Here is a 22,288-nt window from a genome sequence, read left to right on the forward strand (position 1 = left end):
GAACTTATTTTTACTGAACTAAAATTAATTTTACTGAATTGAACTTATTTTTACTGAGCTGAAATTATTTTTACTTAATATTATTTATTTAAGGTGAAGAGAATAGGGCCTTATTGATGATTAAAGATATTATTGGTTAAATTTTACATTGGATACATATCTTAAGAGAAACATTCCACATTTCTTTTTTTAAAACAATGAATTGAATTAAGTAAAAAAAAATTATTTCCGTAAAAAAAAAAGTAAAAATAAAATAATTTGATATTATGAAAAAATTAGGATGAATCTAATAAAATCCCATATTACTATAGGAAAGCAAAGGAATAAAATTAGTATAAGATGTCCTATGCAAAAAACCATAAATTTGATTAATGACTTTATTAATTTATTTTGATTCATGTTGGGACTAACCAACAAACCATGACCAAAACTAAACAATCTTACATAGGTTCTTTATTAATTTACCCAAGTTGTCACGAAAGTAAAAATGAAATTATTTGAATTAAGTAAAAATAAGATAATTTGATATTATGAAAAATTTAGGATGAATCTAATAATAAAATTCCACATTACTATAGGAATAGCAAAAGGAAAAAAAAATTGATATAAGATGTCCGATGCTAAAAAACCGAAAATTTTGATTAATGACTTTATTTTGATTCATGTTGGGAGTTTGGGACTAACAAACAAACCATGACCAAAACTAAACAATCTTACATAATTTCTTTATTAATTTACCCAAGTTGTCACGAATGTAAAATTCCGATGCTTAATATTATACAAGTAAATTCCACTATCAGTTGCTTTCCAAGAACAATGACGACCACCACAATAATCATCTACAAAAATCTTGTTATCTTCAAATGCAGCGAACGATAAATGACCGTGATTAGGCCATGTCAAGTTACATTCATAAGATATGCTCTTCACAATACTGGTGTTGAACGTCCAACTATAATTACCATTTCCAGGAATATGAGAAATCCCAAGATCTTTGGATTTAAAACCAGATTTTTTACAATGAATATCAAGAATATCCATAGTCGTTAATCCATTCACTACTTCAACCGAATACTGTCTTGGCAACAAACTCCAACCCATTATCACAAGTGGTTGATCTATCAATCCCATACATAAAATTAGGACTAGTAAATTTTTCAACATTTTTTTTTCTTGAGAAGTTTCTGAAATTTTTTTTATAAATTTTTGGGATTAGCTATTTTATTGTATTTCACATTAATTGAGCACTATATATAACAATTACTATGGAAGGAAATCATACTAATATGGTAGATAATCAGGTTTAATATCAGTACAAAGTATTTCTTAATGACATTTAATTTTTTTATTAAATTTGAATAATTGCAATCATTTAATTTTCAATACTTTTAGAAAAAATATTAGAAATTTTACCAAAATAATTTTATATTTACAAAAATAAATACTTCCTCCGTTTATTAGGTGGATAACAAGAGACTTAAGCTAGTGATAATAATTTAGTGAAAGTCATGCGTAGCATAGCATGACACTTAAGCTAGTGATAATAATTAAGATTTGTTCTGATTTACTGAACTGAGCTGAGCTGAAGTGAACTGATTGGAGCTGAACTGTTTATAAGAGAGGAAAATTAGGAAGTGAATTAAACTGATTGGAGCTAAACTAAACTAAACTGAAATCAAACTGAAGAAAAAAACTATTTTTTTTTATCATGTTGTCTTTTGTAATTTTCAAGATTTGATAATATCATACTTCATATTATTTTATTGCTTAAATTGTTTTTCAAAGCCAATCAATCAATTATCAATAGGTTCAATTTCTATATTTTTTGTCACAAAGGTCTATAAATTATTTATTTTTGTATTGCCTCCATTTTAAGTACTACATCCATTCTTGTATGCTCTACTCACTTATTATATTGTAGATTCGAATTGTAAGAAGTTAATAACTTATTGAAGAATGTGAGTAAGTATAGAATTAAGTAAGAGAGAGAATCAGAAAATATAAAAAGGTGAGGTTGTGCAACAAAAAGGTGAATAAAGTAAGAGAGCATGAAAATTAAAGGTGATCATAAATGCCCCAGACCGATCCGGCCCAAAAATAGGGCGAGTTTGGGCAAGCCTAAAACACATTTTTAGTTAAAAACTCGAACCTGACGCGAAAAGGCTCGAAAAGCCCGCTATTTTTTTTTACGAGTTTAGGAACAAGATATGGTGTTAAGGCCCGGCCCGACCCAATTTTATTTATCAGCTATAATGAAAATATGTAATTATTATTGTGGGAATTGAGGGGGTAAGACCGTTAGATAATAAAAAGGATATGTCATAAATAGAATAAAGCAAAGTGAGTAGAATTTACAAGAACGATCTAAAATGAAAAGTGAGTAGAACAAGAAAAATAGGAGGGTCATCACTACTTTATTATAATGAAATATATATTCAATGTACTTTTTTTTTGGAAGTCTATATTCAATTGAGGAATTCTTGGACTCTAACTATTAGAGTCTTTCATGACTCTAATAAGGGCATAATCGTCCTTTTATTGTGTACCCACTTAAAAAAAAAAAAAAAAAAAGACTGTAAAGTTGAATAGAACAATAAAGTAAGGTCGAGGAAATGGATTGAAAATGACAAGTCTTTCTTCTCCTTGCAAGTGTCATAATATATATTATCCAACAAATCAAAATCAAAGTTTATATATTATACTTAATATCTACAAGAATACAATCAACGACAAATAGAAAAAAGGAATACCATCAATGATTGTTAGATAATACCATCAAGGGTTGTTAGTTACTAAAAGAATACCATCAAAATTTGTTGGAGAATACCAACAAGGATGGTTGGTATCTAAAACAATACCATCAAGAAGTTGTTGGTATCATAAAAAGTACCATCAACAGCAAAACATGTAACAAGAACAACACCAGATTAGTAGTGGAAATTCGGGTCATCGGGTCGGGTTCGGGTCGGATTTCGGGGCAATTTCGAATTATGCTTAGAAACTATCATAAATAGTTCAAAACATAATATATTATGAAATATGAAATTTGGGTTAAATCAGGTCGAATTCAGGCTGTTCGGGTTGGGTGATTTTGGGTTTCTCTTAGTAACTTCAGGTCGGGTTCGAGTTATCGGGCTACACCAAATACCATCAAGGATGGTTGGTATCTAAAAGAATATCATTAAGGACTATTGGTAACTTGGTATCTAAAAAAATACCATAAAAAATTGTTGGAGAATACCATTAAGTTCGGAATTGGGATTTCACCATCATCGCAGTCCGGAATAGGGATGTTCAAATCCAGCAACGCCGCCATTAGCGGTTAAATTCAGTAGTATTTGCTAAGATGATGAATTTGGTATTTTGTATTTTGAAATACCTAGCCCATTTCGCCATTTCTATCTATGATCGTTCGAAATTTGGACCGAATTTGCAAAGGTATGTACCAAAGCTTGATGAGTTGTTACTTGTAGGCCGTAATTGTATGGACTTGAGATTTAATTTTGGTCAGGAAAAGATCGTCTTTAATAGGATAGTCGCCGGAGATATTCAACCAATTTAGAGACAAAGCTTGTGAAAATTTAGAGAGGAGGTGTAACACCCCCAAATCTCCCTCTACGGAAATACTAATATAATACGTATAATTATACCGTAGAGATAGACTTAGGCGTATTACTGTCGCGTGATTACGCAAGACTACTCAAACTTACTAAACAAAGCCAATACTTTGCAGCGGAAAACTTCAATACTCTTTTTTTTTATTAATAATAGACTATAAATAGTAACCATTGTCATGAGTACTCAAAAAATAAACTTAAAGACAAACATTTCCTAATCTAGGTGAAACCATTCTCGGGACTCCATATGCTCAGTTATTGACTCCACCTGAAATTAGTCAACACTGCTTACCATTAAGGTAAACAGGGCGAACAAAAACAAAATAAGAAATACGGATTAACAAGATATGCTAAGTACGATAATTGCAAGATAATTAAATTCATTTTATTAGCAAACATGCTTTTGAAATCAATTCCTTCCATTCCAATAATTAAACCAACAATTCCAACTCATAATTCCAAAACCAATTTCAATAATCAATATCAATTGACAATTCAATAAAACCAATTTCTCAATAAAATCCAATTCCTTTAAAACCAATTCCTCACCCAAGTGTACGCACTCCCCAAGCTAGTTTTCTTATATTACAAGGCTATCCTTGAAGAAAGACTCGGTCATACAAAGTTCAAAGTCTTATCAAATAAACCAAATCCGCATAGTGGGATTACTAACATGCTTATAAAGCTTTAATAATAATAATTCAATAAATCCAATGATTCCAAATTTTAATAATTCAAACTCCTTTTTATTAAATTGCACATGCTTTAAAAAATAAAGATATTCAAACATGAATAATAATTTTAATTATTCAAATAAGATTATAAAATCAATACTCAAATTTAATTGTTAAAACCAATTATTTAAACATACTTTTATTTCATAAATCATAATTCAATTCAATTAATTTAATTCAATCATCATAAAATCATTCAAACATGCTTATTCAAACCAATCAATTTCAAGGTATTTAGCCACCTAACGTACCTTGATCCTTGCTTAGCAAAAACACACCAAAAGAACCTCAAGAATCTTGATCGAACACACCCTACAAATAAATATAACCTTAATCAATATAAGGTACATGATCCTTTAAAATTAATTTCTCATAAACATCATTAAAAATCAGATTTTATTTAATTAAAACTAGTTATAATAATTTCTATAAATCCCCCATTATAATAATAATTAATTGAATAAGAGAAAAGAAGAAAAGATAAGAAACCAAGAAGAAGAGAAAGAGGAAGTGGCGCCAAGGGAGGCTTCCAGCGGAAGCAGGTGGTGCCGGAGAGGTGGTGGTGCACGGTGGAGGTGGTGCGCAAGGAAGAAAAAGAAATAAGAAAAGAATTTGAGGGAGAAATAAGAGAGAATTATGAGAGTTAGAGTGAGTGTTTATCATGAATTGAAGGGGTATTTATAGGCTAGAATGAGCATGAATTATGGTAGAAAAATGTAGGAAGAATTATGACAAGTAGGGTTTATTGGATTACTTGGAGAAGTGAATGAAAGAATAACGTGGAAAGTTTTGTATTAAGGTGATTGTGTATGTTAAAATATGGAAGGTATGTTTGTCACGAAAAATAATATGACAAGGAAGATTACTTGGGGAATAATCAAGGGAATAAAAGGTAGGAAAATATGATGATCAAATATTAAGAATATGGAAAAATAGAATTAATTTAAGGAAAATAATAGATTTTTGGGAGATAATTAAAAATACAATTTTACCAAAATAAATTCCCCCAAAATAATTCAAGAGGGCCGAAAATCTTGACCTTCCCATAGCTCAGATTTTCGGATTTCTCTAGAAGTATTTAGGAAGATTTTGCTTGGTTTTAAGGAATAAAATAATTGTGTAAATAATATTGAATAATTGATTGATTAATTAATTAAATGCCAATTATTCACCAATAAATAACAAAGAAAAATCAAATTTTCCATACATGGAAAATCCGAAATCCCTAGCTAGCTAAATATTGGGAATTTTCGACCATTTAATATAATTAATAAAATATTATTTTTCTTTAATTAAATTATCCGAAATATATAAATAATCCGATTTTTAAAATAAGATAAATGGATAATAAATCTTAGCCAAAATAATGATTAGTTTTCAAAATACTTTTGGCGCCAAAATTCAAATATTATTTTGGCTCAAAATAATAAATTTACTAAAATACTTTTTTTATAAAATAATTTCTAATTAATTAATTAGAAAATACGGGGTATTACAGGAGGGCGTAATTAAGAGAGAGAAAGTGAGTCATGAAATTTTTTGACTGTTGTCATTTCCTCCTTTTTGGTTTCTTTAATACCATAAGCTGTCATTTTCCCACCCTTGGTTTTGGTTTTCCTTTTCATTTTTTTTGCAACTAGGTACACAGTAAAAGGACAATTATGCTCTTCTTAGAGTCATGGATGACTCTAACAGTTAGAGTCCAAGAATTCTTCCCAACATTCAATGTAATTTTTTTTTTACTGCTGTCAATTCCCCTTTTTTGGTTTCTTTAATACCATGAGCAGTCCTCTTCCCATCCTTGGTTTTGGTTTTCCTCTTCATTTGTTTGGCAAGTGGTTACACAGTAAAAAGGACGATTATACCCTTGTTAGAGTCATGGATGACTCTAACAGTTAGAGTCCAAGAATTCCTCCCAACATTTAACGTACTAATTAATATGAATTTTGCATAGCAGTACTCAATTTGCGGATAGCCTATTTCCATTGGTTGATTTTAATATGAGTACTGAGGACATATTACAATTTATGGAGTTTGATCTGACTGGTATTTCTTTCTCCAAAGGTCTAATTTTCAAAACTATTGAATTAGGCCATGTTCATTTCATCTTATATTTGCTTAACTGATATTATATTGTTTTTACTAAAATTAGATTATTTTTATTGAATTGAAATTAATTTAATGAACTGAAAATAATTTTACTGAACTAAAATTATTTTTTTTTTTTATTGATTTTCTATAATACTTCTTCATTGAAATGACTGATTTTTACGAAATTGTAATAATTTTACTAAAATGAACTTTTTTTTACTTAACTGAATTTTTTTTACTATTTTTTTTAATTATTATTTTTTTTTTTTTTCTTTAAGGTGATGTGATTTTAACATGACCTTAATCATATTTTTGTTTGAAAAGTCACACCTCACACCTAAATGTCCTTTACAGAAAAAAGTCCTACGTTAAATATGTGGAGTATATAGTGATTTAAAATACGGTTTCTTTTGAATATCCGTAAGTATCCTCTAAAGAAAAGGTCATACTTACTAATGTGGAGTATATATAGACTAATTGAGAATATTTTTGAATCAATTAGATTGGTACACCAGCTTACATTAGAGTATATCAATGAACAAGATTAGTAAGAAACTAACATTACTACGAGTGACTACTTAAAAAGCATATCTCATTTATTCTGATAGAGTTCAAGAGTGTACAATCTATATATTGAGAGAGGTGTAATACGAAGCTGGGTCGGGAGGTTCCGGTACTTGTACAAGTCCTTCTAGCATTGCTAAAACCACCCTCATTGTCGGCCTTAGATTAGGCTCATCATGAATACACCATAAGACAATCTTGAGCATTTTCTCTAATCTTTCCCTGTCATTAAGTGCCTCTGTATCGTGGTTGACAAGTTCATCAATTGTTTTCATCTCGTAGCAGTCCAAGGCTCGATCAGTGAGTAGTACAACACCTTCTTCTTCATTATTTCCTGTTTGCACATTCATCTGACAACAAATAATCTCTAGTAACAAAATCCCAAAGCTATAAACATCCACTTTCGTCGTGATTGGCATATTCTTGAACCACTCAGGGGCAACATACCCTCTTGTTCCTCTTGCCGCGGTATTGGTTTGTGTCTGGTCTGACCTCAAAAGCTTTGCCAATCCAAAGTCTGAAATCCGAGCACTGAAATCATCATCCAGCAGTATATTCTGTGGTTTTATATCACAGTGGATGATCTGAGTGTTGCAATGCTCATGCAAATAGAGGAGACCTTGAGCAATCCCTGTTGGAAATGGTAATGCAAACGGATTCTCGCACCCGATTGGACGGTGGTTCGCCCAACCGGGCGGAGTTGGCTAAGGAAAATAGGTAGGGCTCTCGCGCCCCCGATCGGGCGGCTCTCGCCCGATTGCTCGCCCGAGGTGGGTTTTCTAGATCGCCCGATCGGGCGGTAATTCGCCCGACCGGGCGTGACACCAGGTCTGGAAAAACTTAATCTCGCGCCCGATCGGGCGGCTGGTTGCCCGATCGGGCCCGCCTTTTTCCTAGGTCGGTTTATTTTATTTGTTTCCTAATTTCGGGACACATATAAATACGAGCATTGCCTTTCCTGTATTCATAATTTTTAATATTATTAAACCCTAAACACATAAACAAAAAACCTACCCTTTGAGATCTGAACAGTTCTCGAGCAATTCCACTCTTCGGGTTCGGGTGCACGAATTACGGGGAGAGTTGCGTAAAACTTGGGGGGCGTGCGTCATCAGGAAACCTGTATCGATGGTGGCGTATTTCGCTTATAAGGCAGTGGATTATTGTTCCACGGCGCGACCGTAAGTTTGAGATCTTCAATCAAGTATTTTCCCTTTCATCTTCTTTATTTTTTTTTGTTATTGGAATCGACAGGTATTTTACCAATAATTTAGAAGCGAAATAGTATTAATTTATTATACCGTTGATTCCTGGATTATTCAATTATAAATCGTTTTGATCGAGATGGAGTTTATAATGATTCGGATAAGTATATTTGGACTAAGAATAAGGAGTATTAGTTGTGAACAATATCAATTTAATTGATCGTTTGCTGATCTCCTGGTATTTGTCATATTGATCATTGGACATTGGCTTTAGTTGAATGGAAAAAATTAATTTGTTCCGTCAAATATGTCGGTGAAGCAAGGAGCTTTATTTTTTGATATGATGTTGCCCATTAGTTGAATGGATATTATTACAAATCATGATGTGTAGCTTCGTGTAAGGTAATTACTCATTGATTTATGGTGATATTTTACCTTGAAGTCCGCAACAAGATCTTGAGGAATATTGCTGCTGATCAATTATCATTATATGACAAAGGAAAGTCAAATGAATTTCCTTGTGACTTCATGATTTTGTAATGGCTGTGAGTCTTTGACGACGGAAGGGTCATTAAGAAAAGTATATGTTCCGGGTAAAGTGGATGTATGGTTGTTTATAAGCAGTTGATTGAAATCAACTGAGATAAAGTACAACAGATATATTGGTCGCTCATGGCTAGGGATGGCAACGGGTCGGATCTGGACAGGGTCTGAATGGATTCGGATCCAGATCCGTTTTTGTATATAGGATCCAGATCCGACCCGGATCCATCGGGTCTAGAAAATGAAGACTCGGATCCGGATCCAGGTCCAATGTAATGTTCGGGTCAAAAAATTTATTTCAAACTTACGTTGTTGGTTATTAAGTTCAACCCCAAATTAACCAACTTATACACTCATATTTTGAATTAAAATTATAAACAACAAAAAAAAAAAAAAAATACGATGTTACATATGAGCTAGTAAAAAAACAACGATCATGTATATAATATGAGCATCCGAAATTCATCTCTTGAAAGGGTTAATCTTTATCATTACTAATATTATCAACATTTTTAATAAAGAAACAAACAATTATAGTTTTTTTTAATAGGAAAAAAAAAACGGGTCCACGGATCTAGATCCAGATCCGTTTTTGTCAGCAGGACCCGGATCCGACCCGGATCCATCGGGTCCAAAATTTGAAGACCCAGATCCGTGAAAAACGAATCTGGATCCACGGATCCGGGTCGGGTCCAGATCCATTGCCATCCCTAGTCATGGCAGGATGATTCAGGTTCGTTGATGATTTATGTAGTCTATGGACGAGTATGTGGCAACGAGATCGATTAAGCCTCGTAGCTGTACAAGCATTGTACAACAATGAAAGTCACAACTCGAAGGAGTCGATCATGCTCGATATACCAGGGAAGTTCCTTCTCGTATATTAATGTTCATCAATTTCTAATTTTACATAATATTGGTGTCTAATATTATGTGACCCTGTTTTATATGCATAATTTTATTATTATGAGCTATTGCAACGCAATGTGGGGATGAGGTAAGTTAGATCTTGTGACTAACTAGTAAGTTATTTAGTTGTTTGTACTCTTGTTGATGAGTGGTATAGAGGAGGAAGGTCTCCGTAAGAGACGTTAATATGTGGTTATTTGCTTGTTGGTTTGCAAGTAATTTATTTCTGCTAATGTATGTTTCGTCCAATGGTAATTTATTTATGTTCATGGACTATGATGTGTTTTGTCCTAGTAGATTAGGGATGACATTTGTTCTATCTTACGATAATGTTTTTGTTGTTATTTCTCCTAATCATGGATAATGTTTTATTGAGCACGGAGTATGTGATAAGCTTGTAAGTGTTCCTTTTTAGATTAAAAAAGGGATTTAGAATTATTGATTCTTTTAATTCTTGTGATCTTAATTAGCTTTGTTCACGAACTTGAAATGTATTTATTTTGCTAGAGGTTTAGCAATTATTTTTTCCTTGTTGATGGTCTAGTTGAGACCGGGTTGATTTCCGTGCTTATTAGCAGAATAAAAGTTAGTATTGTGGGGGTTGCAGATATGTATCAGTTGTTTATTTGTTTAGTAAGTATTTCACCCAAGAATTTGGTTTATACTCCCTAATTTGTTACCTGATTCATGATTATTTTCATGTGGTATATGTGATGTGGGGGTTTCCAATAATAAAGAATTGACTTCTAGATATGTTTCACGTAAGGCATGAAGGCTTGTGGGACTGTGAGTGATATGTATGCTGAATATCTGCTACGTTTATCATGTATGAGCTTGATATGTTAAATCCTTGAAATGTCTCAAGTATATGTTTTCCTATGACATGACATGTTAGTTTTGCTCGTTCATAGGATTTGTACTTGCTTCCTAAGCTTTATTCTGCCAGTAAAGTTGATGAGTTCATCATCTAAGGTGTATTGGATTAAAGCTTAAACTAGTTGTGTATCATCTTGGGTTTTACTTTCTTGATCGAAAGTTGTATGTAGATGGTTGGTTGTGTGGTATATATTCACGTAGTGGTGGATGAAAACCACCTGAACCATATGAATACACTTTGATTAACTAGTTGTTGAAAGAAGCATGTTAATGCTAGTGTGCGCTCCTTTGAGTCTTATATGCTTGAGAATAGTATATCTTTCCTTGCTATTATAAATCCATCAGTTATAAGTATCTTTCAAGGTGAGTTGAAAGGTGGTTGATTGAAAATGGGCTAAAGGTAAGATACTATGTTGTTAGGATTTATTCTGTAAGTTTGGTGCTGACCAACTCTTATGACTCACCTGGTTTGTTCTAAGCTTGTCTGGTTTGCAGTAAGGTTGCTTAAGCTTCCTAGCATGATTGATTGTAAATCAAGGGTGTGTATTTAAAACGCATACACAGGTGACAACTTAGAAGATGAGGTTTTTTTTTTTTTTGCTCATGATGTTATATCCTTTGTGATATGTATGGTGAGTGGGGGGTTATATTTGAGTACTCTAACGTGTTATGTTAAGTTTTTCTTGGCATGTGAGTTGAACTTCTTGATGCATGTGTGATGTTACTATGGTTCGCATTGATAGAGTTCATTTGCTAGAATGATCATAAGTTGTTAACTTCACATGCATGTTGTTAATTGAGATAAAGATGTATATGTATCTCTAAGCCAAGAAACAAGTACAAGATAATGAGATAAGCAGAATGGTTCTAGGCAGTATGCCAATGAACTAATAAAGGCACGCATCAATCTCATTATTGTGATGTAGAGAAAGTGGTTTGGTAAATTATATTTATCATGTCTAAGCCAGAGTTATCTTTATGATTTGGCCTTGATGTTTGATTCAAATGTGCTAATGTTTTGCAATCTAAATGATGAACAAACTATTCTTGACGTGTAGTGGTTTTGTTGTGAACTATATTGTTCATTCTGTTTGTCAAGAGAGAATTACTCAATTATTTTATGAGTTTTAGATAGTACAGGGATGAAGGTTAAAGTGAGAAAGTTTTTCAAGTACCTATCCAGTAAATTCTAAGAGACAATGATTGAATGAACAACGATGATTAGTTGAACCTCTTCAGTGTATGGCTTTTACATGATGAAGGGTGGTGCTCTGTTTCGAGTGAGCTGCAAAACAAATTGTTATACACTATCCATTATGAAGCAAAGGTTCATTAGATTGGATGACGTGTGTCAAGAAGATGATTGTTGCAAAAAATTAATCTCTGGAATTCTTGTCCATTGTGGGGGTAAGTTAATCCTCATGTTCTCTACATTATTTTTCCACAAGTGTCTATGTATGTTGTCAGGAACTACAGATGTAGTGACAAAGTTAGACAGATCTTGTGGAGGTGATGCTCATGTTAGAGTACATGAAAGCAAAGAAGAATCAAGCAGGTCCTTATACAAGGATGAAGCACAGGTAAGTGCTTGATTGTCTAAGAGAATATATTTAAGATCCTGTGGGGTATTTTAAATTATTCTAGTGACGAAGTTTAAAAATTGAGTCTACGTCCTGAAGTGATCTGGTTTGATAACCCTCTAATTTATATGGTTATGAGATGCTTTGGTAGACTTGTTGCTTGACGTTTGCAGGTTGAGCTTTAAGTGCTCTTAATATGTCCATAACCCAGGTTGGGTGGTCAATTGAGACAGCTTACATGGACACACAAATGTTTTAATTTGTTGAACTTTTGTTCTGAATGGGTCTGGAGCCTTGTTTTGGTTGACTCATTGCTGGATTTACACCATATATGTTTATTGAATCTATAACTCCTTTTTGCGGTTTGTTGACCAGGTAGATAGATTCAGTAAGGTTGAGCGTGGCTCTTAATGTCATTTGTCCAGTTATTTTTTGAGCAGGGATTGATAATGGTTCTTAAGTGGATTTAAGGCCGTTAGCCCAATGGCTCTTAGAGTAGGATTGAAAAATACACCGAAGGTGGAAGGTTGAGCATTGCTTGCTCTTAATACTACTAGCCCAGTTACTTGAGAGTAGGGAACGATAGTGATCCTTAAATGAATTAGAATCACTAGCCCAGTTACTACTCGAGTAGGGAACGATAGTGGTACCGAATGACTGAGGTTGGAAGTATCCCTTAATACATCTAGCCTAAGAGCTCATTGAGCAGTGGATTGGTAGATGCACCGTCGAGTTGATAGGGTTGAATTTTTCGTTCTTAATGTTCTTATTCCATTGCACAGAAAATCTTGGGTTTGCAAGGTGCTTGAATGTATTTTAAGCATGCAAGGAAAGACCCTAGATGTGCTGGGAATGTGTATTTTATACACAGACGGAACACCTACGTGAGTATGAGGGGTGACCTCCTTCAAGGGAAAATTGTGGTGTAGTTTTCCTGAATTACTCATGAGAGCCCAAGGTGTAGGCCAAGATTGGCGGAGTTGCTTAAGCTCTAAAGTCAAGGTATGTGTATACAAGGTCCCTTCCTCGCTCCTAGGAGTTCAAATATTAGGATACTCACTAGGGAAGTGTTGAAAACCTTGTGCACTAATGTGTTAGTTCAAACCTTTGGATACTAGCATTTAAGTACTAAGACTTTCATTTACTGTTCAGATTTCATGTTTGATGATCCGCTTGCATTAGTGGGGGATTGTTGGAAATGGTAATGCAAACGGATTCTCGCACCCGATCGGGCGGTGGTTCGCCCAACCGGGCGGAGTTGGCTAAGGAAAATAAGAGGGCTCTCGCGCCTGACCAGGCGACGGAGTCGAGTTTTGACGAGCCCGATCGTGCGGCTCTCGCCCGATTGCTCGCCTGAGGTGGGTTTTCTAGATCGCCCGATCGGGCAGTGGTTCGCCCGACCGGGCGCGACATTAGGTCTGGAAAAACTTCATCTCGCGCCCGATCGAACGGCTGGTTGCTCGATCGGGCCCGCCTTTTTCCTAGGTCGGTTTATTTTATTTGTTTCCTAATTTCGGGACACATATAAATACGAGCATTGCCTTTCCTGTATTCATAATTTTTAATATTATTAAACCCTAAACACATAAACAAAAAACCTACCCTTTGAGATCTGAACAGTTCTTGAGCAATTCCACTCATCGGGTTCGGGTGCACGAATTACGGGGAGAGTTGCGTTAAACTTGGGGGGCGTGCGTCATCAGGAAACCTGTACTGGTGGTGGCGTATTTCGCTTCTAAGGCAGTGGATTATTGTTCCACGGCGCGACTGTGAGTTTGAGATCTTCAATCAAGTATTTTCCCTTTCATCTTCTCTATTTTTTTTTATTATTGGAATCGACAGGTATTTTACCAACAATCCCTTGAGCAATTGGCCACCTTTTCTCCCAAGATGGTCTAGGGGTTCTACAAAGGAAGTCAGATAGAGTGCCATTACTCATAAACTCGTACACAAGCAACCAATGCTCACCTTCCACGCATTAGCCGATGAGCTTGACCAGATTCTTATGATGTGTTTGACCTATGGCATTCACTTCCACCTTGAATATATTTTCAGCATCTTGTATAAGACTGTCCAATTTTTTTACTGCAATAAAAGTTTGAGAACCCGAAAGTTCTCCCATAACGCCTTTGTAAACCACACCAAAAGCCCCACGTCCTAATTCTTCCCTGAATCCATCAGTAGCATCAGTGAGCTCCTTATAACTAAAGCTAGGAACAATGTATGTTTCCTGAATTTTGTCCCTAATGCCCTGCTTCAGTGTTTTACAGTCGAAAATGAATTGAATTCCCTTTAATATAACACCTAACAAGATAATAATGGAAAACCCGGAGATACATAGTAAAATAAGTAGAATTTTGTTTAAGCTCTTGAAAGATTTATTTCTGCCAACACCAGGTTTAGTCAGACCACTATTATTTCTCACCTTGATGAATGCAGTTCTTTCGACAGATCTGTTGCTCTTCCCGTTGGTGAGTGGTAACTTCTTTTTCCAGCAATCTCCGTTTTCTTTGTAAATTGCTACTGCACACAAGCAATCCAGCAGGCACATATTCCTGCACCAATCAATGGTTAAATTCTGATAACGCTCGTAGTCTGACAGTGGCCAATCCACACTCTGCAGCACCTTCATATCAAATTGATGATTTTTCTGTGATGCCTCATCACAACTTTGCTGGACAAGTTTCGGATCGCACCCACCCATCTCATCGTTTGGATATGAGAGTGTGTAATCCGGAGGACATATGCAGTGTGGTTTGCTGTCATCTCCTACCTTGCAGTAGCTATTGTAGCCACACACCCCGCTGCCTGTTTGCTGGTAAAGAGTAGTACATATGTTACTGGGGGCGTAGCCCTTAATTAACTAGACTCCTGAATGAGAAGATGGTTTTGGGTAGACATAATGTCTTAATACGCCATCATAATCAAGAATCACCCTCTGGTAGAATATATTTTCAATGGATTTTTCACCAAAAAATATGTGTATAAGAATGCTACCATTTTTGGCTATGAGATACATGAAGCCAGACTGATTGAACACCACCTGGTGTCCTAACCCTTCCATTGTGTTCGTGTAATCCTAATAGTCGGAGTTTATACTTGTGTATAGAGGGAAATTTGTAGTGAATAATGAGAGGTTTCCACTCTTTGTTAGCTTAAACGAGAACCTGCCACCGGAATAATTGTGTTCTTTATAACGAGCAATGAGCTGCCCGCCTGGGTTCAGTACCTGTGTGGGCAAAAGAGTGTTAGTTGGCTCATCAAAGCTTTGCCAAAGTGTAGCAGAAGCTTGAGTCGCCAGCACAAAGTTGCCAGTGTCGAGCATGGCATCATAAGCGAGTCTTTTACCACCACTACGGTCAGGTAACTTAGCTCTCCATATCTCTTGGCCACTAGGGTCAGTAAGTATTAGGCCTTTATCAGTGTTTAATTCTACTTTTGAACCACCGGGTAAAGGTTGATCTCTGTTGGCCGACCATGTTATTGTTTTTTCAGGGACTTGATTGAACCAAATGGCTAAGAGGAAAGTTCCTGTAAGTTCGATCTTGTTGTGAAAACCGAAAGCAAAGTCATTAGATGGAGACAACCATGATGAAATGGCACCTCCAGCTGTGAGGGATGAGCCTAAGGTTATATTTTGGTAAGTTTGAGCCACAATATTTAAAGGGAGAAAAAAGAATATATAGATAAAATCGAGTCGTATTGGTAATGCCATGCTTTGCACACTAAGGTAGCTTATCACACAAAAGATAGTTTTCTTTTTTATTTCGTAAAGGATGGACAACAGTGGGAAGTGCTAGTGGAGAATGGACAACAGTGGGGAGTGCGAGTGGAGTGATGAATTACGTTGTAGAAACGCTAGTGTTGGAAATATTGGTATACTATACTCAAATATTTCTTTGATGAATTCCTTTAGAGACTTGGTATGCATGACTTCATAGCTAGGCCCTGCATTTACGCTGTGGCCGTGACCACACAAGTCACAGACTCACAGATGTGCAATGACAGAAATTGAATTGACTTGAAGACTTTTCTTCAATGGAAATTTAATAGCTGATGGTTACAGGAAGACAGCCAAGTAGCCAATCTATACTATCATTGATACTAGACAGTAAATACCATCTATACAAATGCAGCCATCTTATACGGGGTGTTATATATAATGACATGGGGCATCAAGCTGGGTACTAAAACATAACTTCAAAAGTGAAGGATGAAATGAAGCAGAATGGACTGATGTCTTGACTTGGTCAGAACTACTACATAAATTGAAAGGATTAAGGGCTCAAACTAATTGCAATCAACCCACAACAATGAAGAACATGCAAGCACAACAACTAAGAACAACCATGAAGAAATTAAAGCAAATAAAAGGGAGACAAAGTTACCGTGGGAAAACCCGAGAACCGGGAGAAAAAACCCACCTTTCACTATGGAGTAGTATTGATGATGAATGAATCAAGATTACAAGCATGAATTGTATAGAATTCCAATGCTCCTCACAAAACCTCTCATAAACCCTCTCTTAGTGTTTAAAGTTTGTGAATACTTGGGGAAGAAGCAAAACAAAACTATATATAGTCTAGGTAATAAACGAAAATCCAAGGGCTAGCAATAAATCAAGTAACACGGGCTGAAATCGCACCGTAAAACAGAGTCGCACAGAGGTTCGGCCAAACCAACCCAGGGTTCGGTCGAACTTAGGGTGGTTCGGCCGAACTTAGAGTGGTTCGACCACTCCTTCACTTTTGCTGAAATTGCACAACTCCCTGTCTCAAGGTTCGACCGAACCTCAGAGTATGTTCGGTCGAACTTCCTTCAACAAGCTTCCTCTTTGATTCTTCCTTATGCCTCCATATATTGATGCATCTCCACACTAATCCTAACATAAATAACCTAATGAAAAAGTATGAGGTTTCATCCATATATACAAGAATTTTAAACATAATTTTCACTTCCTAATAAGCTTAAATAAATAATGTCCCCTTTTTTTTAAAAAAAAAATCTGAGAAATATTTAACTTGAAGAATTCCTGCATCTCTTCCACTGTTATCCCATCTGAATTTTATTTAGCCTGACACCCCAACCCCCTCTTCCCAGCCAAAAAAGTAAAGAGAGAATGCACCAATAAAGTGAAAATAGTATAGTGCACCCGAGTGCACCATGCGCATGGTGCACCCGGAAAGAACATTAGGCTTATTTTAAAGAACATGAGAAAAAAAAAAGAACATACGAGTGTTTGAAAAAGAACATGCTAGTATTTGAAAAAGAACATGCATAATAGTGTTCAACACAAGAACATGTTTGTGTTTAACAAAGAACATGGCCTCCGAAAAGAACATTAGGCATATTTTAAAGAACATGGAATAAAAAGAACTTGTTAGTGTTTGAAAAAGAACAAGCCAGTGTTTGAAAAAGAACATGCTAGTATTTGAAAAAGAACATGCATAATAGTTTCATTAAAAGAACATGTTTGTGTTTGACAAAGAACATGACCTCCGAAAAGAACATTAGGCATATTTTAAAGAACATGGAATAAAAAGAACATGTTATTGTTTGAAAAAGAACAAGCTAGTGTTTGAAAAATTAACCTTGCTTGGTTATCTTCCAGTTGGCTTCAATTCATTACTATTCTTCTTTCTCCTCTAATTGTTCTTTTTTGAACAACTTGTACTTTATAGCTTTAATTATTATTTTTTTTTTAAAAAAAACAACCCCAAATTCACAAAATTAAACACTTTAACTTTAAAATTATTGAAGAAAAACAATTTGCATGTACAAAATTTATACTTACATTTTACTTGAATCCACCATTTGTTTAAGTTTGAAGGTTGAATTGTTGAAATAAGTTCAATTTTTTTCTTGGGTTTCACTTTGAAGATGAACAATTTTGCTATTTTGAAATTTTTTTGAAAAATAGAAAAAGATAGAGAGAAAAGTTATGGAGAGAGAAAATGAGTACTTTGAAAATGATTTTTACCCAAATTCATTGAAATTCTTAAATGAAAACGATGGTGTAAAGGAGAGTAAAAATTGGTAGCAAGAAAGAGAGTGATAGGAAGGGAAAGAGGAGTGAGAAATTGCAGGAGAAGAGAGTGATGGATTTGCAGTTGTAAGAAAATAAAAACATGTTCATTTTTTACCCATGTTCTTCTAAATATACTAACTGTTCTTTTGGGTGCACCATGTGCATGGTGTACCCGGTGCACCAACCACAAATTACCAATAAAGGGGTAAATGATGTAGGAAAGTTGGAACCTTCTAACAGTTCTAAGCATGGCAGTATCATTGCCTGAGTTAATTTATATTTTTCTCTTTCTCCCATTTCATATTATGGCTCAACCTTACCAAAACATAACCTTAGGTTCATCTCTCAAGGCCGGAGACACCTACTCATCATGGTTATCTTCATCTAAAGACTTTGCTTTCCGGTTCCAGGAGATTGATCCTGCAGGAAATTTTCTCTTAGCCATTTGGTTCAATCAAATTCCTGAAAAAACCGTAACATGGTTTGCTAACAGAGATCAGCCACTACCAAGTGGTTCAAAAGTAGAATTAAACACTGACAAAGGCCTGACACTTACCAATCCTAGCGGCCTAGAGATATGGAGAGCTAAGTTTCCTGTTCACAGTAATGGTGAAAGACCCGCCTATGCAGCAATGCTCGACACTGGAAACTTTGTGCTAGTGAACCAGACTTCTGCGATAATTTGGCAAAGCTTTGATGAGCCAACTGACACTCTTTTGCCCACACAGGTACTCAACCCAGGTGGGCAGCTCATTGCGCGTTTCACAGAAAAAAATTGTTCAGGTGGAAGATTTGCATTGTCGCTAACAAACATTGGAAATCTTGCATTATACACCACAAATTACCCTCTTTACAACAATTTAAATTACAACTATCTGGATTACAAGACTGAAGGGTTCGGACTCCAAGTGGTGTTCAATCAGTCTGGCTTCCTGTACCTAAAAGCCAGAAATGGTAGCATTCTCAGCTTGTTCTCTAATGAAGTATCCGTCGAACAAGAGTTCTACCAAAGGGTGATTCTCGAATACAATGGTGTCTTAAGACATTATGTCTACCGAAAACCACCGCCTCATTCAGACAGCAGTTGGTCAATCAAGAGTTTCACTCCTTGTGACATTTGTACAGCAGTTACACAGCAAACAGGCAGCGGAGTGTGTGGCTACAACAGCTACTGCAGGTTAGGAAATGACAACAAACCACTTTGCATATGTCCTCCAGATTACACACCTTCAAATCCAATCGATGAATTGAGTGGATGCTTCCCAAACTTTCCTCGACAAATTTGTGAAGGAAATACACATGATGAGAATTACTATGTTATGAAGGTGCTGCGAGCTGTGGACTGGCCACTGTCTGATTATGAACACTATCAGAATGTTTCCATTGATTGGTGCAGAAAGCATTGCCTGATGGATTGCTCCTGTGATGTAGCAATTTTCGGAAGAGACGGGGACTGCAGGAAAAAGAAGCTACCACTCACAAATGGAAAGAACAGCAGCTCTGTCGATAAAACAGCATTCGTCAAAGTAAGACTTAATGATACTGTCATCAAAAGTCTTCATTCTAAGCAACCAAACCGGGTACATAATCTTCTATTAATTAGTCCTTTCGAAGTTTTGGCCATCTTTTGTTTTACTAATTGCAGCATTTTTTGTCCTTCTTTCCCAAATCTCACTCTGCATTTACCACTTACTGATTACTTTGTTAAATAATCTGTTTCCTTTTATTGATTTAATACCTTTGATTTTGCAGCATATAATAAGGACATTAGCTGTTACTATCCTTCCTGTAATTGCTGTAATTGTGACAGCAATAGTTTTCATAACTTGTTATAAGAATGATCAAAGGAAAATGAAGCGAATTTGGGGAATCAAAGGTATGTATTTTAAGGAAGCATTTGTTAGTTGCAATAGACTTCATCTTAGAGTCTTTATAGGGATAATGGCTTTAGACTTATTGCATCAGATCTTAAAATGATTAAGAACTTTTTAGTAGCTCTGACAGAAAAATGATTTCTTTTTAATTATTTGTACCGAGATTTTTATTAGTCATAAAAAAACAATGTAAGATGGCATAAATTCTTGCCTCTATTATCTAAAATGTTGTGAGGTAAATGCTGTTTTCTGAGAGACTTATTTTTCACTTTGTATGTTCATTTATCCATGCTAAACAGATGACGCAACTAGATCTGAGAGTATAGAGTCATGCTTTGAATTCAGCTTTAGTACAATAAGAGCTTCAACAAATAACTTCTCCAGTTCCAACAAGCTTGGACCAGGCGGCTTTGGTATAGTTTACAAGGTAACCTGAGATGTTAGTTTGTATAAATATATTGATTCAAATTAATTTCATGTGTTAGTGTTGTGCAGTATCTCGGTATCTATTAATAGCACACATACATACAGGGTAGGCTTCCAAATGGCCGGCTAATTGCTGCTAAGAGACTAATGCGTCATTCTGCACATGGTGAAGTGGAATTTAAGAATGAAGTGAAATTAGTGGCCAGACTTCATCACAACAATCTTGATAGGCTCATTGGATTTTGCGTGCAAGGGAATGAGCGGATCCTAATCTATGAATTTGTATCCAATGGAAGCCTAGATTTTGTCTTATTTGGTAGTTTCTCCACCTTTGAAATTTACTGTATGTTGTTTGATTGTCAGTTTTGTCACAACTAAAATGGGTGTCATATAAGTGTTACATAAGATATAGAAAATGTCTTGTGTGATTAATTGATGTTTACTTTTCCTATTGTAGTGACTAGTTAGTCTTCATTGTGCAGTAGGCAATGATACTTATCAGATTTGCATTTAATTTGCAGATGCTATGAGACGAGAAAATTTAACTTGAGAGATTCGATACAAAATCATACAGGGCATAGCGCGTGGATTGCTTTATCTTCATGAGGAATCTCAAGTGAGGATTTTTCACCGTGATCTCAAAGCCAGTAATGTTTTACTAGACGAAAACATGAATCCTAAAATTTCTGATTTCGGGACTGCAAGACTGTTTCTCGAAGATCAGACCAGTGCTTCCAGAATTGTGGGTACATAGTGAGTGCCTTCTGTTAAAGCCAGAAAATTATTGCACAATTTTTAACAACATTATCAGCTGGCCTGAATCTATCTATTCCTGTAGCTTTCTGTTCATGCCGAACCATATATTTCCTCTCTTGCTGATAACTGATTTTACACTGCAGTGGTTACATGGCTCCTGAATATGCAAAGTATGGGAAGATCTCGGTAAAGGTTGATGTGTTCAGCTTTGGTGTCTTACTCTTGGAGATTGTCAGTGGGAGGAAAAATAGTACATCTCACAGCCCCAAACAAATGGAACATCTATTAAGCAAGGTGAATATAGACAGCTCTAGAAATTAACAACTCTCATCTAGTTGACAATGCAACATCTAAACATAAAAAATTGAAAAAAAAAACAAATATATAAGGTCAAAAAATCAGTTTGTTAAGCTAAAAATCTGCATACATTTAATGCAGATCATGCTCTTGAAAGAACATACGGTCAAATAGTAAAAGTGCAAAAAATTTAAAACATACAGTCAAATACTAATGTTTTAGCTTTACCTTCAAATGGCATAGCTGAAAACCAAAGTAACTCCAATTTCAAACTGTTCCTAAATAATAATGCTAATTCATCACGGTTTAAATTTGGATTCTGTGTAGATAACTTAAGCATTAAGCCTTGATTCAGATTTCAGAGGGAATTAAATGGCTGTCACTTAATTTCTATTGCTACTTGTTAAGTGCTCTAGCTGTATGTTCTTGCAGTCATGGAAACTTTGGACATCAGGAAAAGTTCTGGAATTGATAGACCCTATATTACTGAAGACAGAATCTCCAGTGGAAGAGATAACAAGATGCATCCATATAGGGTTACTGTGTGTTCAAAAAAACGCGGCTAGTAGCAAACAACTGACTTTACATTCTCATTATATATTGTTGTCTTTGAATTGTATCTGTAATACATGTATAAATCCATCCACAAACTTTTAAAAAAATCGGGTGTACAATAATTATTGTACATCTATTATAAAGATAGCTTAAAGTGATTAAAAGTTACCACTGAAATAAATAAAAGTTACCCCAATATGCGTAAAAGTAACCCAATTCAAACAAAAATTATC

At 35.1% G+C, this 22,288-nt stretch overlaps 2 protein-coding genes and 1 pseudogene across 2 annotated transcripts; 1 reads left to right on the forward strand and 2 right to left on the reverse strand.

Annotated features, from left to right (window-relative positions):
* Nucleotides 1-729: 729 nt before the first annotated feature.
* On the reverse strand, nt 730-1,101 carry LOC145639909 (S-protein homolog 1-like). Its single transcript, XM_081691232.1, has one exon. The coding sequence runs from the start codon at nt 1,099-1,101 to the stop codon at nt 730-732; it is 372 nt and encodes a 123-aa protein (XP_081547358.1).
* Nucleotides 1,102-7,068: 5,967 nt separating this feature from the next.
* Nucleotides 7,069-15,834, reverse strand: LOC145639910 (G-type lectin S-receptor-like serine/threonine-protein kinase LECRK3; annotated as a pseudogene).
* Nucleotides 15,835-18,452: 2,618 nt separating this feature from the next.
* LOC145639911 (G-type lectin S-receptor-like serine/threonine-protein kinase LECRK4) lies at nt 18,453-22,066 on the forward strand. The gene is made up of 7 exons (XM_081691233.1): nt 18,453-19,727; nt 19,900-20,023; nt 20,321-20,448; nt 20,553-20,729; nt 21,022-21,200; nt 21,347-21,497; nt 21,917-22,066. Exons 1-7 carry the CDS (start codon nt 18,453-18,455, stop codon nt 22,064-22,066), a joined length of 2,184 nt encoding a protein of 727 aa, XP_081547359.1.
* Nucleotides 22,067-22,288: the final 222 nt, after the last annotated feature.

Source organism: Chenopodium album, chromosome 7, assembly GCF_948465745.1.
Source record: "Chenopodium album chromosome 7, dcCheAlbu1.1, whole genome shotgun sequence".
In the NCBI taxonomy this organism is placed as follows: domain Eukaryota; kingdom Viridiplantae; phylum Streptophyta; class Magnoliopsida; order Caryophyllales; family Amaranthaceae; genus Chenopodium; species Chenopodium album.

Bases quoted from the DNA above. Each gene is read 5' to 3' on its own strand.
- LOC145639911 (XM_081691233.1), top strand. From the start codon at position 18,453: ATGGCTCAACCTTACCAAAACATAACCTTAGGTTCATCTCTCAAGGCC. The intron at 19,728-19,899 runs GTACATAATCTT...TTGATTTTGCAG, and splicing joins ATTCTAAGCAACCAAACCGG to CATATAATAAGGACATTAGC. The intron at 21,498-21,916 runs GTGAATATAGAC...TAAGTGCTCTAG, and splicing joins TGGAACATCTATTAAGCAAG to CTGTATGTTCTTGCAGTCAT.
- LOC145639909 (XM_081691232.1), bottom strand. From the start codon at position 1,101: ATGGGTTGGAGTTTGTTGCCAAGACAGTATTCGGTTGAAGTAGTGAAT.